The 13089-nt window shown below is 35.6% G+C and overlaps 1 protein-coding gene across 1 annotated transcript in view; it reads right to left on the bottom strand.

Annotated features, from left to right (window-relative positions):
- Window positions 1-13089, bottom strand: part of GALC (galactosylceramidase) — a gene marked incomplete at its 5' end in the record, with an annotated part of 33740 nt that overhangs the window by 3121 nt on the left and 17530 nt on the right. The window contains 8 exons of the mRNA XM_009873844.1: window positions 1073-1236; window positions 2959-3139; window positions 3657-3801; window positions 4108-4197; window positions 4712-4801; window positions 5245-5372; window positions 6011-6135; window positions 8179-8334. Coding sequence (XP_009872146.1) covers window positions 1073-1236; window positions 2959-3139; window positions 3657-3801; window positions 4108-4197; window positions 4712-4801; window positions 5245-5372; window positions 6011-6135; window positions 8179-8334 — 1079 coding nt within the window. The remainder of the gene's footprint in view (window positions 1-1072; window positions 1237-2958; window positions 3140-3656; window positions 3802-4107; window positions 4198-4711; window positions 4802-5244; window positions 5373-6010; window positions 6136-8178; window positions 8335-13089) is intronic.

Raw genomic sequence — 13089 nt, 5'->3', positions numbered from 1 at the left:
CCATATTGATTAAGTATTATATACACTCTTTCACAGGCCTGCCAAGTGCTCTATAGATGAATACAAGTGTTAGCATCACAAGTAGAGCATGCTCTCACTTTGCTGAGCTCAACTAGCACTGGAACGCACAATTTGTGGAACCAGTAGGCCACTTCTCATCATCTAAGCCAGATGTACATACATTGCCTTGCACTGCCGTACAAGACAGGCCACTGCATTTCAAACAGGATTTTCTTTTTAAGGTGTAGAACACAGATCAAACCTTTCTGCAATTAGTTTGTATCAGAGTATTTATGAAAAGAAAAATAATTTATATTTGCTAGTGTAAAATAAGTTTTGTCAGCAGAAAAAAAAAAAATTCCAGAAAGCTGACATTAAGAAGGAGACCAGTCAGTAGCCTTCAGATGCTCTTTGCGTACAAAATGTGGCCACAGTTAGAGCACTATGGGTTAAATATATAGAATCATTAGGTTGGAAAATACGTCTAAGATAAATCAAGCCTAACTGTCAATCCAACACTAGCACCACCACTAAACCACATCCTCAAGTGCCACGTCTACAAATTTTTTTAACACCTCCAGGGATGGTGACTCCACCACTTCCCTGGGCAGCCTGTTCAATGTCTCATCACTTTCAGTAAAGAAATCTTCCATACTGTCTAATCTAAATCTCCCTGGCACAACTTGAGCCCATTTCCTCTCATGCTATCACTTTTTACTTGGGAGAAGAGACCAACCTCCACCTCACTACAGCCTCCTTTCAGGCAGTTGTAGAGAGCTACAACTCTCCACTCAGCCTCCTCTTCTCCAGACTAAACGATCCAAGTTCCCGCAGCCGTTCCTCATAAGACTTGTTCTCCAGATGCTTCACCAATTTTGTTGCCCTTCTCTGGATCGGCTCCAGCACCTCAATGTCTTTTTTTCACACTACAGTGCCCAAAACTGAACACAGAAGTCAAATTGTCATAGTGATGACAGCTTAATTACTAAATCCGAATGTTATTAACTTTTATCAAGGCTATCAGATTGAGATGTCCACACGTCGGGATCCACTTCAGAAAAGAGCTGCTTACCTAGGTCACCAGTGACTCTATAGGTGCCATCTGCAAATACCCAGAAGAAAACTCCTTTGGTACGTCGAACATATATCCCACCATTGTCAACTCTTCCTGCAATAAACACGCCACCATCACGTTGTTTTTCTATGTAGATGTCACACGTGACTGTCATATTTACCCTATAAGAGAAGTTTAGTATTTTAATAAGCAAGGAATCAATTTCTTTGAGCAGGCAGTAGGTAGAAAAGTAAAGGAACCTTTTTGAGGAAAGATTTAGCAATCCTAATTGTGACCTACAGGTGCATGATGCACAGAACTTGTCTGGACTGCTTATTTCCCACATGTGAGTCCATCAATTTCCTTAGCAAGAGCAATTCTTCTCAAGACCCCAAACCAATACAGTTAGGATCAATAAAACCATCAGAGCAAAACACTAACAAATTCAGGAATAGGAACAGGAAGCTTTCACAAGCACAAGATTAAAAGCCAAACTAAAACCAACTAAATAATCCTGAAAATAAACCATAATAAATTGGCATTGATGACTGAAATCAAACATCATTCCACAGAGAAATTCAGTGTAAGAGTGCTTCAGTATTTCAACAGCATGCCTTAATGGCTGAAAACATCTATCTAGAATGAGATGAACCTTAAAAATGAGTATGAAGCAAACAAATTAGAGGGCCTGAAATTGAAGACTATGATTACAAAAAGATTAATAAAACTTGCATAATCAGCTGAATATTCAGGAAGTGAGCTTAGTTCTAAAAACAATATGAAAATTCAGAAGGAAATGGAACAGTACAGTAATTTAAGAATACATCCTTTGTAGCTCTTATTGGAATCATTGAATATGATGTATTCAATGAGGAAAAGTCAACTGCTGGGAGAATACAAGACTCTACTTAACAGAGGGCTGCAAAACTGAACCTGAAGCATAATATCAGGTACAAGATCTTTGTATTCTTCAGAGCAAGGTGATTCAATCACTTGTCCAGGCCAGAAATTAGAAGTTTGAAGCCTATTCTGAAAAAGCATTTGGGAGATCAATCATTTAATCAAAGTGAAAAAAAAAGTCAGACCAGCTATTTTAAAGAACATATCAAAAGATTTTAAGTTAGACTTCCAAATAGAAAAAAAGTTTTAAGCATGAAGTTTATTATTATTTACTATTATTATATCAGTTATTTAACAGGCTCTCTCAAATTTTTTTTTAAACAATATGCTAAAATATGCTGCTTGATTCCAAATTACCATCATTATAGCTCCTAGAAAGAATGTCAGTCATAACATACTCTTATCAAACCAGTAAATCTCAGTTACATTTACTCAGAAACAAACAGTTTTATCAGTTCAATCAAATTCACACAATTCTAGGAACTGCTCAGAAGATGGCAGTATGAAACAAATATAACTAAATTAACTCCCAGACCTTTTGATACGAGATTGATCAAATCATTAACAATCAAGCAAGATAACTCAAAACTAAGTAATTTAAATTGAATCAATTTTTTTATCCCATTTAAAAGAGCATTGCAACTAGTGCACACTTTAAATTAGGGCTTTCTGAAATATCCGCTTGAATAAATATGGCCAGCAGATCATTAGGAAAAAAATTTCCCATGACAGTGCAGCAGTGGGTCAAGCTACCAAGAGATGTGGTAGACTCTCCATCCCTGGATATTTTAAGACTCATTTAAAAAAAGACACAGTTGATCTCAGAGTCGGCAATAGGGCTCAATGACTTTTGGAAGTCATCATTTCTACCTATCTACAGAGAGTCTGAATGCGAAAGCCCTCTGTCCAAGAGAAGTGAAGCTTGAGATAGATTAACTGATTGTAACTCACGTTGGTAAGGAGGACATTTCCCCAGATATCACTAGAAAATAGTATGTACATACCACTGAAAATTTCCTATGACACTGATGGTCTGGTCTGCATCAGAAGCCCAAGTGATAGGTCGCTGAACCATCACCTGGCGGAGTGTGAACACGTGATCTCCTGGATCAGAAGAATTTATGAAGTATTCAAATACACCTGTCTGATCTGCAAAATTTGGGGCTTCACTGAAAGGTGGATTACCTGTTCAGAAGATAAAATACCTATCAACACCAAAACATTAGTTTTCTTCTGAGTATTCCTGTTATCAGAAGTTTCCTTTGAAAATATTCTCCAGAATGTCGACTCCCAAAGTTTTGGGACCTGGAAGGCAATTTTAATTTTGGTTTTGTTTTCAAGTAGACCCTAGTTTTTGCAAACACATGAACAAAGCAAATTACCATCTCCTCTAACTTCCTTCCAAAAACTAGTTACGATTTCTATGATTTGCATCAAGAATTTTAAAACTGTTAATGACTACCCAGTTAAGATACAGAATTACATACACCGCATTGCAAGCGCACAGGTGTAAGTTGTTGGAGAAGCAGCTATATATAAAAAAAAAATAACTTAGAGAACTCAAATAACACAACTGTTACTGCCTTTCTACATTAAGAATATAACAGTATGTGAATTATTTTTCATACTTCTGATTGACAAATTATTTATTATTAATAATAATATTATTAATTATTATGATTACAAAGTACTTCTGACTTACGAATGTTGAAATCATCTTTGTAATTTGAAGGAAAGGGCTGAGGTGGTGGAGGCTCTGGGCAACCACATTTATTCCCTGTCTTGAGTGTGGTTAAAGTGTAGACTTCATCCACATTTAGATCTAAAGAAATATGTCCCTTCCACACCTGGAATTAAAGAAAGCTCAAGCTGCAAAACATCAAACAATTAAATAACAAAATATCCAATTTCCTGAATTAAAGGAGATCCCCGAAGTCCTGACTTAAGGCAAAAATCCTATCTTCTTGCCTCAGCATCTAATATCTCTGAGCTATTTTGAAAACCTCTTTCCTCAAAATTTTATTACCTCCATGTAGTCCAATGGAGCTAATAAAACATGCCCTAATTAAGCAACTTAGCCATGAAGATACTAGCAAAGGGGGAAGAAACACCTGAAAATAGAGAAAGACTGTAATTAAAGCTGATTAACTTACCTTTACAGGGTGGAGTTGCTCAAAAAGACTAGAGTTTCCAGATTCAAACCCAAGTCTAGAATGCCATACTTGAAGGGTTTTCACCATATACTACAGTGAAATACAAGATAAAATTTAAAAAAACAAAACTAACAATTAAACCACAACACAAAAACTCCACCCTTGAATATTCACCTTTAGAAATATCAGCCCTCTAAGGGTGTCTAATTTTGATTACTTTAGAGCTGTTGACAGAGCTGATAACAACTAGAAAGGTCACGGCTGTGCTGGCCAGTCAAATTATGCCAGCATGTCAGAGCATCCAGCCTTAGAACAAATCCTAAAGAAAAATCTAGCTGCATTTCTGTTCCAGAGAATTTCCTCTTCCACACACAGATGATTAAAGCTGGGAGTTAGTAATTCTACAAATTCAGTTATAACATTACATCTCATAGTAAAAGCAGAACTAGAATGATTCAAACTTTGCCAGGTGTGTAACAGCCTCTAATATTGGAGGTAAAGAACTCCAACTTCCTGGTAACCTGTGATATTGTTTTGCATGTATTTGATCATGGATAGCAATTAATTTTACAAAACTGGTCAAGTGTATTCAAGATCTACTTACAAATGACCCTTTGAGGTAGAAAGTCGCTCTCTGAGGTGTCACGCTGAAATGAGGCAGTGGAGGCCTGATACATTGAGAGTGATTATGAGTCTGAAGAAAAAAAAGGAACAAAAAGAAACATATATTACTGGAATGCATCACATGGCAATACTAATGAAAAACAATTTAAAAAGCAACATGGAATCATTTTGCAACTATTTATTTCACTGTTATTTTAATGATAACTGCAATTAGACTAGCTTATTTTGAACACTTCTTAAAACAAGCACAAGATTTAATTTCTTCTTAGAGTGTGTCATCAAGTTAAAGCTAATTTGTGATATAAAGATGACAAACAAGCTGGTCTCCAGGAAAATGCAACTAGCTATTCAGAGTATAGATAGAAAAATGAACCTCTAATGGTCTCACTAACAAAACTACAAGCATCAAAGAACATATTCACAGACAGTGAACTACATAAATCAAAATAGGTTTTTCATAACAAAACACTTCCTTTATCTTTTCTAGTTCACTGGAATTGCTGATGCACATACCATAGTTTCAATGATGATGGTAAGGTTCCCTAGGCCATCTGTCAGAGCTACAAAACTGCCACCTCCTTCTAAGTGTCCATCCACTTGCAAGTATGACCAGCCAGGCTGAGTAAACTGTGTTGTGTGTGCTGAGACACAGATCAAGAGAAAATATTTTGTATTAACACTTAATATCACTTGCAATCTGAATTAAATTTTCTCTCTCATACACGCTTACACAACAAAACCTTTTTTTTTTTTTTGGAAGAATAATGGAACTTCCAACCAAATTTAACCTATGTAAGAAGAAAGATTAAAAAGGCATAATTAAAAACAACAGCTCTGTGGCAGATGAAACAGCTAAGATGATGGTAATTACTTAGACAGGAAGAAAATATGAGGACACCACTATATAAGTAAATCACATACGTGCAATATGATATTCATCACAGATTTTTTTGTGTGGTTTTTTTATTCGGTTGGTCGTTTATTTTTAAATAAATAGTTGAGCCAGAAAACACAGATGGGCATCTCCATGCAGAGTAACTAAATAACTGAGGTTTTCAGCACATAAGAGAGGGTACCAGAGAATATGACCTAGATCATGAAAATCTAAGCAACACAGAAACAGGAACAGGGAGGGTTTTTAACTTCTTTTTTTAAAGTATTCACAAATTTTTCCACAATCTATTTTGATTTGTTACCAAAAAAAAAAAAATACACATAAAACCCACTAAATAAATAAAGGCCTCAGGAAAGACAAGCTTTTAAACTGCAAACTCTTCACCTGTAATCCAGATAGGAGCTTCTACTTTGTAATGCCCACTCCATGGCTCTTGTGCTGTCATTAATCCACATCGACCAAAGGGCAACTCTTCATAATAACTGGCCACCAAGTTCCATGCAATGGTTCTAGAAGGAAAACAGGTCTGTTTGCTCCATTCATATAGATAGTATTAGATTAATTTAGTACAAGAACTTATTCTTTTTCTTTTTTTTTCCAATAGACAATGAAATTAAGTTTAAAGGAAAAAAATAAAATTCTTTCCAGCTAAAGGAGAAAAACTACATAGGAGAAGAAAAGAAAACAAATCAATTTCCAGTGTTAAGAACTTTTTACAAAACTAATAATACATTCTCTGGTTATATCGCCATAAAAGTTGCATATTAAATGAAATGTATGCTGAGGGTTAAAGAATCCATTTGGTTTTTTTTGTTTGTTTGCTTTTTTCCTCCTGTTTTGAAGAGGAAAATTAATTTATCAAGGTTTACAGCTCTTTGTTGGGGTATTTTGGTTTTTTTTTTATTGGCTGTTGCTGCTAGTGGTGGTAGATTTTGGAGGGGAGGGGCTTGGAGACATAGTTAAGTACCATTAAGTAAAAAAAAAAATATATATATATATGTTCTTTCCTTTATCCATACAAAAAACACAAAAGAACTCTAACCAGCTATCCTCTAGGAGTTGTTACTATTTCAAGAAGTTGTCAGGATACCAGTAAGGGTAATTACTTCAGGTCTTTTGATGTGGTCTTCATGAAAATCTTTTGCTAGGAGTTTAAACTTAAGACCTGCATGCCATAACCATGGAAATAAGAGATTAATAAAGCAGTTATATACAAAGCAAAAGTTGGCATGCTGTTCTGCTATTGCATATAGATGAGTGTGGAGGCTTCATTCTAAAGTCATTGCCATAGATTTATCACACTATATATGCATTTCAGAAGAGGTCCTGAAATCCTACAAAAGGGTGCTCATAAACTAAACAACTTCTGAGTTGTAAACTCAAATTACTTACATTAAACTTGTTCTGCAGAGTTTCAAACTTTGAAAAGGAATGTTGGGAACTCAAGTTCAAAGGAAATGATCTTAGCAGAAAGATAAGCTACCTTTCATGAGGAAGACTCTTTCCAATATAAAAGCCAAGATAACTTCAATATTGGATATATGAATTTGGAACTATTCTACAATAATTTCTAAATACAATGCATGGGGTCTAGCTGTCAAGCTGCTAAACAACTGAGGCATTACAAAGGGCTTGTATAGAAGAAAAACAAGGGGAAAAGAAAGATCCCAAAGTAAGATACTAAACCATACAAGAGTCACAAAGCAACCAGAATTATCAGCAATTCAGGCAGGAAAAATTCAACTGTTAAAACACTTCAGCTTGAAGAGGAGACAGAAGATTCATAGAAACCAGGTGACTCAAGAAACTTCCCCTTACAAGTGTCTAAGTGCTTTGTGCTAGGCTTCAGTTTGAAATATTTCAGACAAAGTTTTCTCTTTATTCTTCCAAAATGAAGTTACATTTAAAAAAAGAAAAGCCTTGAACACTTTTGCTAATATCTTGATGCCTACATTTTTTTTAATCAGACTTATTTTTTTTTTTCAGAGTAGCATTTGTTACACTGGCAACACTGAAGTATGTTTTCTGTTCTCTTCTAAAACTGTGAGTTATCTAATTTCCCAGTAAACAGAATAGTTTTTGTTTTAAAATGGCATCTGAGAAACAAGTTGTACGGAAAAATTAGATAATTACATTTATATCTACTACTTCTAGCTGAAGACAAACAGTCTCATAAAGGCCTTAAGAAAAATGCGGGTAAATTAGCTTTACCATTATTTTCCTCCAATGTCTTTCACATTGTTATTTCTTCTTAGGAACATTCTCTTTTTAACAGATATCATCAGAATCTCAAAGGTATCTGAACTCAGCTGCATAAACCACTGGATACTGTGGAACAGTAACTCCAGAATACCTCAAAACTTTTGGGACTTCTACCCCAGAAAGAAGTAAGGACAGTAGACTCCATACCTTAGTATATTTGAATTCAGACTGACAGTGGAGAGTTTCAGTTTACAAACTAACCTACCATAGCAGATGGAGGTGTTATGTAGTACAGTGAATAATTCTCACATATGAAGTTGTGAAAGTGAGCAAGAGCGCACAACACTTACGAGGTCATGTTTCCATTCACGTAGTTTTGGTTCAGGATCCGAGCCCAGCAGCCTGCTCCAACTTCATCATTGAAAGTACTGTAATCTTCTGAAGACCACAGTTTCTTGTTAGTTAATAAGGCATTTGGAACTGTTTTTGTTCCAGGATAGTGAGCCCTACACAAAATTGAGAAAAGAAAGAGCACTTTGCACAAAGAGAAAAATCAAAGCCTGGAATCACATGCAGCACAAATGATTCACCTCCTCCGAACTGAAAATGAAAAATGGACTTTCTTTGGAATAACACTATTATTTTGGAACAGAAGAAAATGGAATGAGAGAGAACTATAATATTCCATATTTTATGGTATTTGCATCAGTAGACTATTTCTTCTGATACATGCCAGCATATAAGTACATACAGCTTTAAATATACTGTGCTATGTCTGCAGTTTGCTAAAGCAAAGCTTAATCCTGAAATTGAGCTTGAAGATTTTTCTAACTACAATGTGGTAAATAGAGAAAATACCTTGTACTACCTTGTACTATCTTAATAATTATAAAATCAACTGTAAAATAAAGTACTAGGCATTACTCTACAAAACTAACTACATGAATGTCTTTGGACCTAAAGATAAACTTGGCTAATGTTGCACACCATTTTAACAAACTCAGGCTTCAAAAGTTATGCCAGCTGGGCTATAAAAGTTATGGAGGTATAAACTGAAAATAGTTGAAACATCTAATGAAAGCAAATTTTCCTTCCAAGATCTTCCTAGGTATGAGATGAGATGCTTTCTCCCAAAGGAAGACTACTGATTATATTCAATCACAACATTGATTGAGTGTGCCAAATTAGTCTGACTAGTTTTTCTAGGCTGACTGTTGGTTTTTATTCTTTATTTTCCCCTTAGGACAATGGACCATTTCTCGGTATTCCAGTCCTTCATACATAGCTTCACTAATGGTAATGTAAGAGATAGGAGAGATTTTAGCTACATCCTTCTCTGCTGTACAGATTTCTGTACATTTCCCCTTTGGCTTGGAAATACAACTATTACCTTAAAAACAAGCAAAGACTTTTGTAATGGCATAAAGTGTGCAGCTTGCAAAGACAAGGCAAAGGAGGAGTAATTTCTTTCTATGTGCCATATCCTAAAGAGCTATTTCTTAAGTACTAAGAGTCAACATCCTTGATCAATACATGCTGTACTTGACAAAAATAAGGAAGGAAAAAAGAGGGGGAAGGGGTGGTACAGAGACCTTTATGTATGATTATAGGAATAAGATCTACAGAGCACTTAAACAGAGGGTTGCCTTTATTTGCGTAAGGAGGAGGAGAAATAATTCAATGCAAAGACACTAAAGCTATGGAAATAAACCAGGGGAAAAAAGGGATGATAAGCAGAATTAAAATTACAGGGAAAACAAACAGGTTCCAGAGACAGATTCCTTCAGCGTATCTTTATTAGCAGCTTTGCTCCACTTAAATTCCACACACTTAAAACATACTAATTCTATCCCATCAACATGCAATCAGGTAAAACAGTTTCAACATCAGTTGAGAAATTAGTAATTTTTCTCTGCTCTTAGATGCAATTTGTATTCCTGTTAGCGAATGCAATTTACATTGTATTTGCTTTTCACACTGCTGTTAACCAAGTTGGTTTGGTTTACTTTCATTAATAGCTACATCAGTCCTTAAAAAGTAGGACATGTCTAACTGTGTAACTTCTATACCATATGAAAACTAACTTTTTTAAAAAAATAAGTACGTCAATTTAAAATCAACCACTTCACAGCACTGTAGAGTGTGTACTTTAAAAAAACCTACTCAAACATACAAAATAATCATTTTCTATCAGATCATAGTGAAGGCTTTCACACCCAGTATGTGCTGTATTTGTTGAACTCTGACATTTGAAGAAAACACTCTACAGCCTCAAAAAACTAACACAAGGTGTGCAGCAAAAGATAGGAGATGAGTCATATCCAGAAGAGCGTGCTCTGCCCCTTCAGTAGTGAAAACAATCATTTTACTTCACTGGAAATGAAAACCTTCTACAAAGGAGGAAAATAATTGGTCCACTCAGGGACCACTACAACTTGCAGAGACTTAAGCATCCTGATTAATGTTTTAAGGAAAATCACAGGCTCCTAAACACCTATCCTTGCTGCCTGAAAAGAAGAACTGGAGTAGGGTTTATGCATCATTCTTACACATGCGATGCTTCAGCTGAAGCATCGGGATTCTGGATTCTCCAATCAAAAGAGCAGCCAGACACATTATAACAGAAGACCGTTGCAAAGAGTGAGGGGAAAAATTACGTTTATCATGAAAGTCAGAAAAAGGATCTTGGTGGAAGAAAGCTACTGGAAGGAATAGCAGGAACAGAATTACAACAAAAGCAACACAACTTTAAACATCTTATTACCATGAGAGAAGAATTTAGCAAGAGCTATTACTATCAGTGTTTGCATTTTTCAAACCACTGTATTTTATTCAGAAAAGTATTTTCATTGCTCTCTCCTTTTAATCTCTCTGAAACCAGCAATTGGCCTCTAGCTGTTAGAGTGGTAACAAAGCATTAATTGTTATGAGATAAACTGTTTTTTATGCAGAGGATGATGAAGCAATATAACTCAAATGGTAAAAAAATCCACTGTTGCCCGTGTAGGGCAGCAAAACTAAATCAGATACATTAAGAAAGAAGCAATAATTAAGAAAAGCTCTTTCAACTTATGCATTGCAAATGCTGCTTTGCACAACCGCCCACAGTGACTTCATTTGGATAACTTAATTAAAAAAAAAACAACAACAACAATAAAACCTATGTGTTATTTTTTGTTTTGCACTGAACAGTGGCCCAAAGGGAAGGAAGGGTATAATCAGGATAGAAATAGCATGGGTTTCCCATACATTTCTCTCATGCATCACTACAAGGCTGGACAAAACAAATAAGCTTATATAATACCATCACTACAATGAAGATTTGCAGAAAAGCACTACATATGTAAACTTCAAAATCTAGTTCTCAAAAACATCTCTTGAAAACAGGTATGGTCAGCTACCAACACTGTTATTTCCCACTTCTCATTCTGATCAGCATTCAGCACACAGGCCTGAGAGGGCTTTGGGACAGTTTGAATCCTCACTAATACAGGCATCACATCATGATTCCATCATGCAGTAAATGTCACAAAATTACCTTGTTTTTCTTAGGTTAATTTGGGCATAATTAGGCCTAACAACGTTCTTTAAAAGACTTGGTTTTCTGCAACACTTAGATTCAGCCAAATGTGTGTTTAGAACAGATCTGCTTAAGAATACCGATGCTTCTACCAAAAAGATCGAGCTGTCTAACATACTAAATTTATATTAGATGAAAATTGAAGTTGTTACTCCTAAACTCACTGACACTTTCTAAACACTTCCTATTTTCTTTCAATTAACAGCTTCAGAAAGGAGAAGGTCATTTTCAACACAGGGTCAGAATAGCTTGAACTCTAACTGTGTAGCATCTAAAAATCTACCCCGTTTAACTGTGTTGTAAACAAGTAGCACATCTAAAGTACTCCTCTGAGCAGCCATGGAATTTGCAAGCTCATCCTTGAAGAACACTGTTTTCAAGAGTTCCAATGTAATTTAAATGTGTTCAAAGTAAGAGTAATACTTGTTTAAAATTCATATTTAATTTCACTGGTGAAAGTGATACAGCCATAATAGCTCTGAAAAGCTGTTTGGAAATATTAGACTGTAGAGAACTTTGGTGACCTGGATTATTCCTGTGTGGGTGGACATCTATTAATAGTTTTACAATGTGTCTTCAGGGCTCCCTCTAATTTCTAACCATTACAGTATCTTGCAGATTAAGCCTGGATGCAAATAGTGCAATATAAAATAAAAGCAGCAGCTTTAAATAATCTCCTATTCAGCTTATCTGATTAGAGACCTCACAGGTCACAAATTACATTACTAAAACTGATTTTATGTACACTCACATAAAATCCTGCCTATACAAAATATTTTTTAGAGCTTCAAATATAAAACAAAGCAAATAATTTATTACTTTTTTAATAAGATACCATGATGAAATGTGCACCACTAAATATCCAGTAGCCAACTGGTGACCCATTACACAGGGGACTCTCTCATCTCCCTGTTAAGACTGAATCAGAACAGGATGTAAAACTTAAGACTTGCAAAGGAGTTAAGCAACTACAGCTTACTGAGATAGCGTGAAAACACTTGAGCTTCAGGAACTAACTCTTGGTGCATACTTATTGCTGGCAAAAACCAGAGGAAGCATGCTCACTACATTGAGATCATAGAAATTACATCAGATTTGCATCTGATCAGAGTGAGTTCACAATTGCTTTCACTTGTTGATCCACACATGATCCATGAATCAATTTGCAAAAAACTGTCAGGTAACGTTTTGTTGTTCAAAAGAGATTGATTTGGGAAGGGCACTGACTGTATTTGGAGAGAAAGCCTTCATTTCTACACCTCCCATGGGTCAGCTCTATAAAGAAGAATTCAAAAGACTCAAGTTGAAGAAAGGAACAGCCACAGCCACAATTGAAGCATGTGATTGGGTCAGACAAGTATATGGAACCTAATAATTAAAATTTAGGGCTACTGTAAAAAGAAAAGTTCAGGAGCCAGTCTAACACATATTTCCATTCAGCAGGCAAGTCAGTAATCAATCTCAAATTTAGTCTACTACTTTTGCAAAATACTAGCATCATATGATGAAATCTAGAACTAGAAAAACAAGTCAGCTGGTTGCATGCTTTCCAAACACAACCTTCCCACCAAAACAAAACGGCAACTAAGAATCAAGACATTTTTGTAAATAAAATAGAATCATAGCCCCAATTCATTTGTGAATCACACCCATTTCTGTAACTGACCAGTGGAACTCAGTA

Source organism: Apaloderma vittatum, unplaced genomic scaffold, assembly GCF_000703405.1.
Source record: "Apaloderma vittatum isolate BGI_N311 unplaced genomic scaffold, ASM70340v1 scaffold12217, whole genome shotgun sequence".
Lineage (NCBI taxonomy): Eukaryota > Metazoa > Chordata > Aves > Trogoniformes > Trogonidae > Apaloderma > Apaloderma vittatum.
This window is presented reverse-complemented; position numbering and strand designations above follow the sequence as displayed.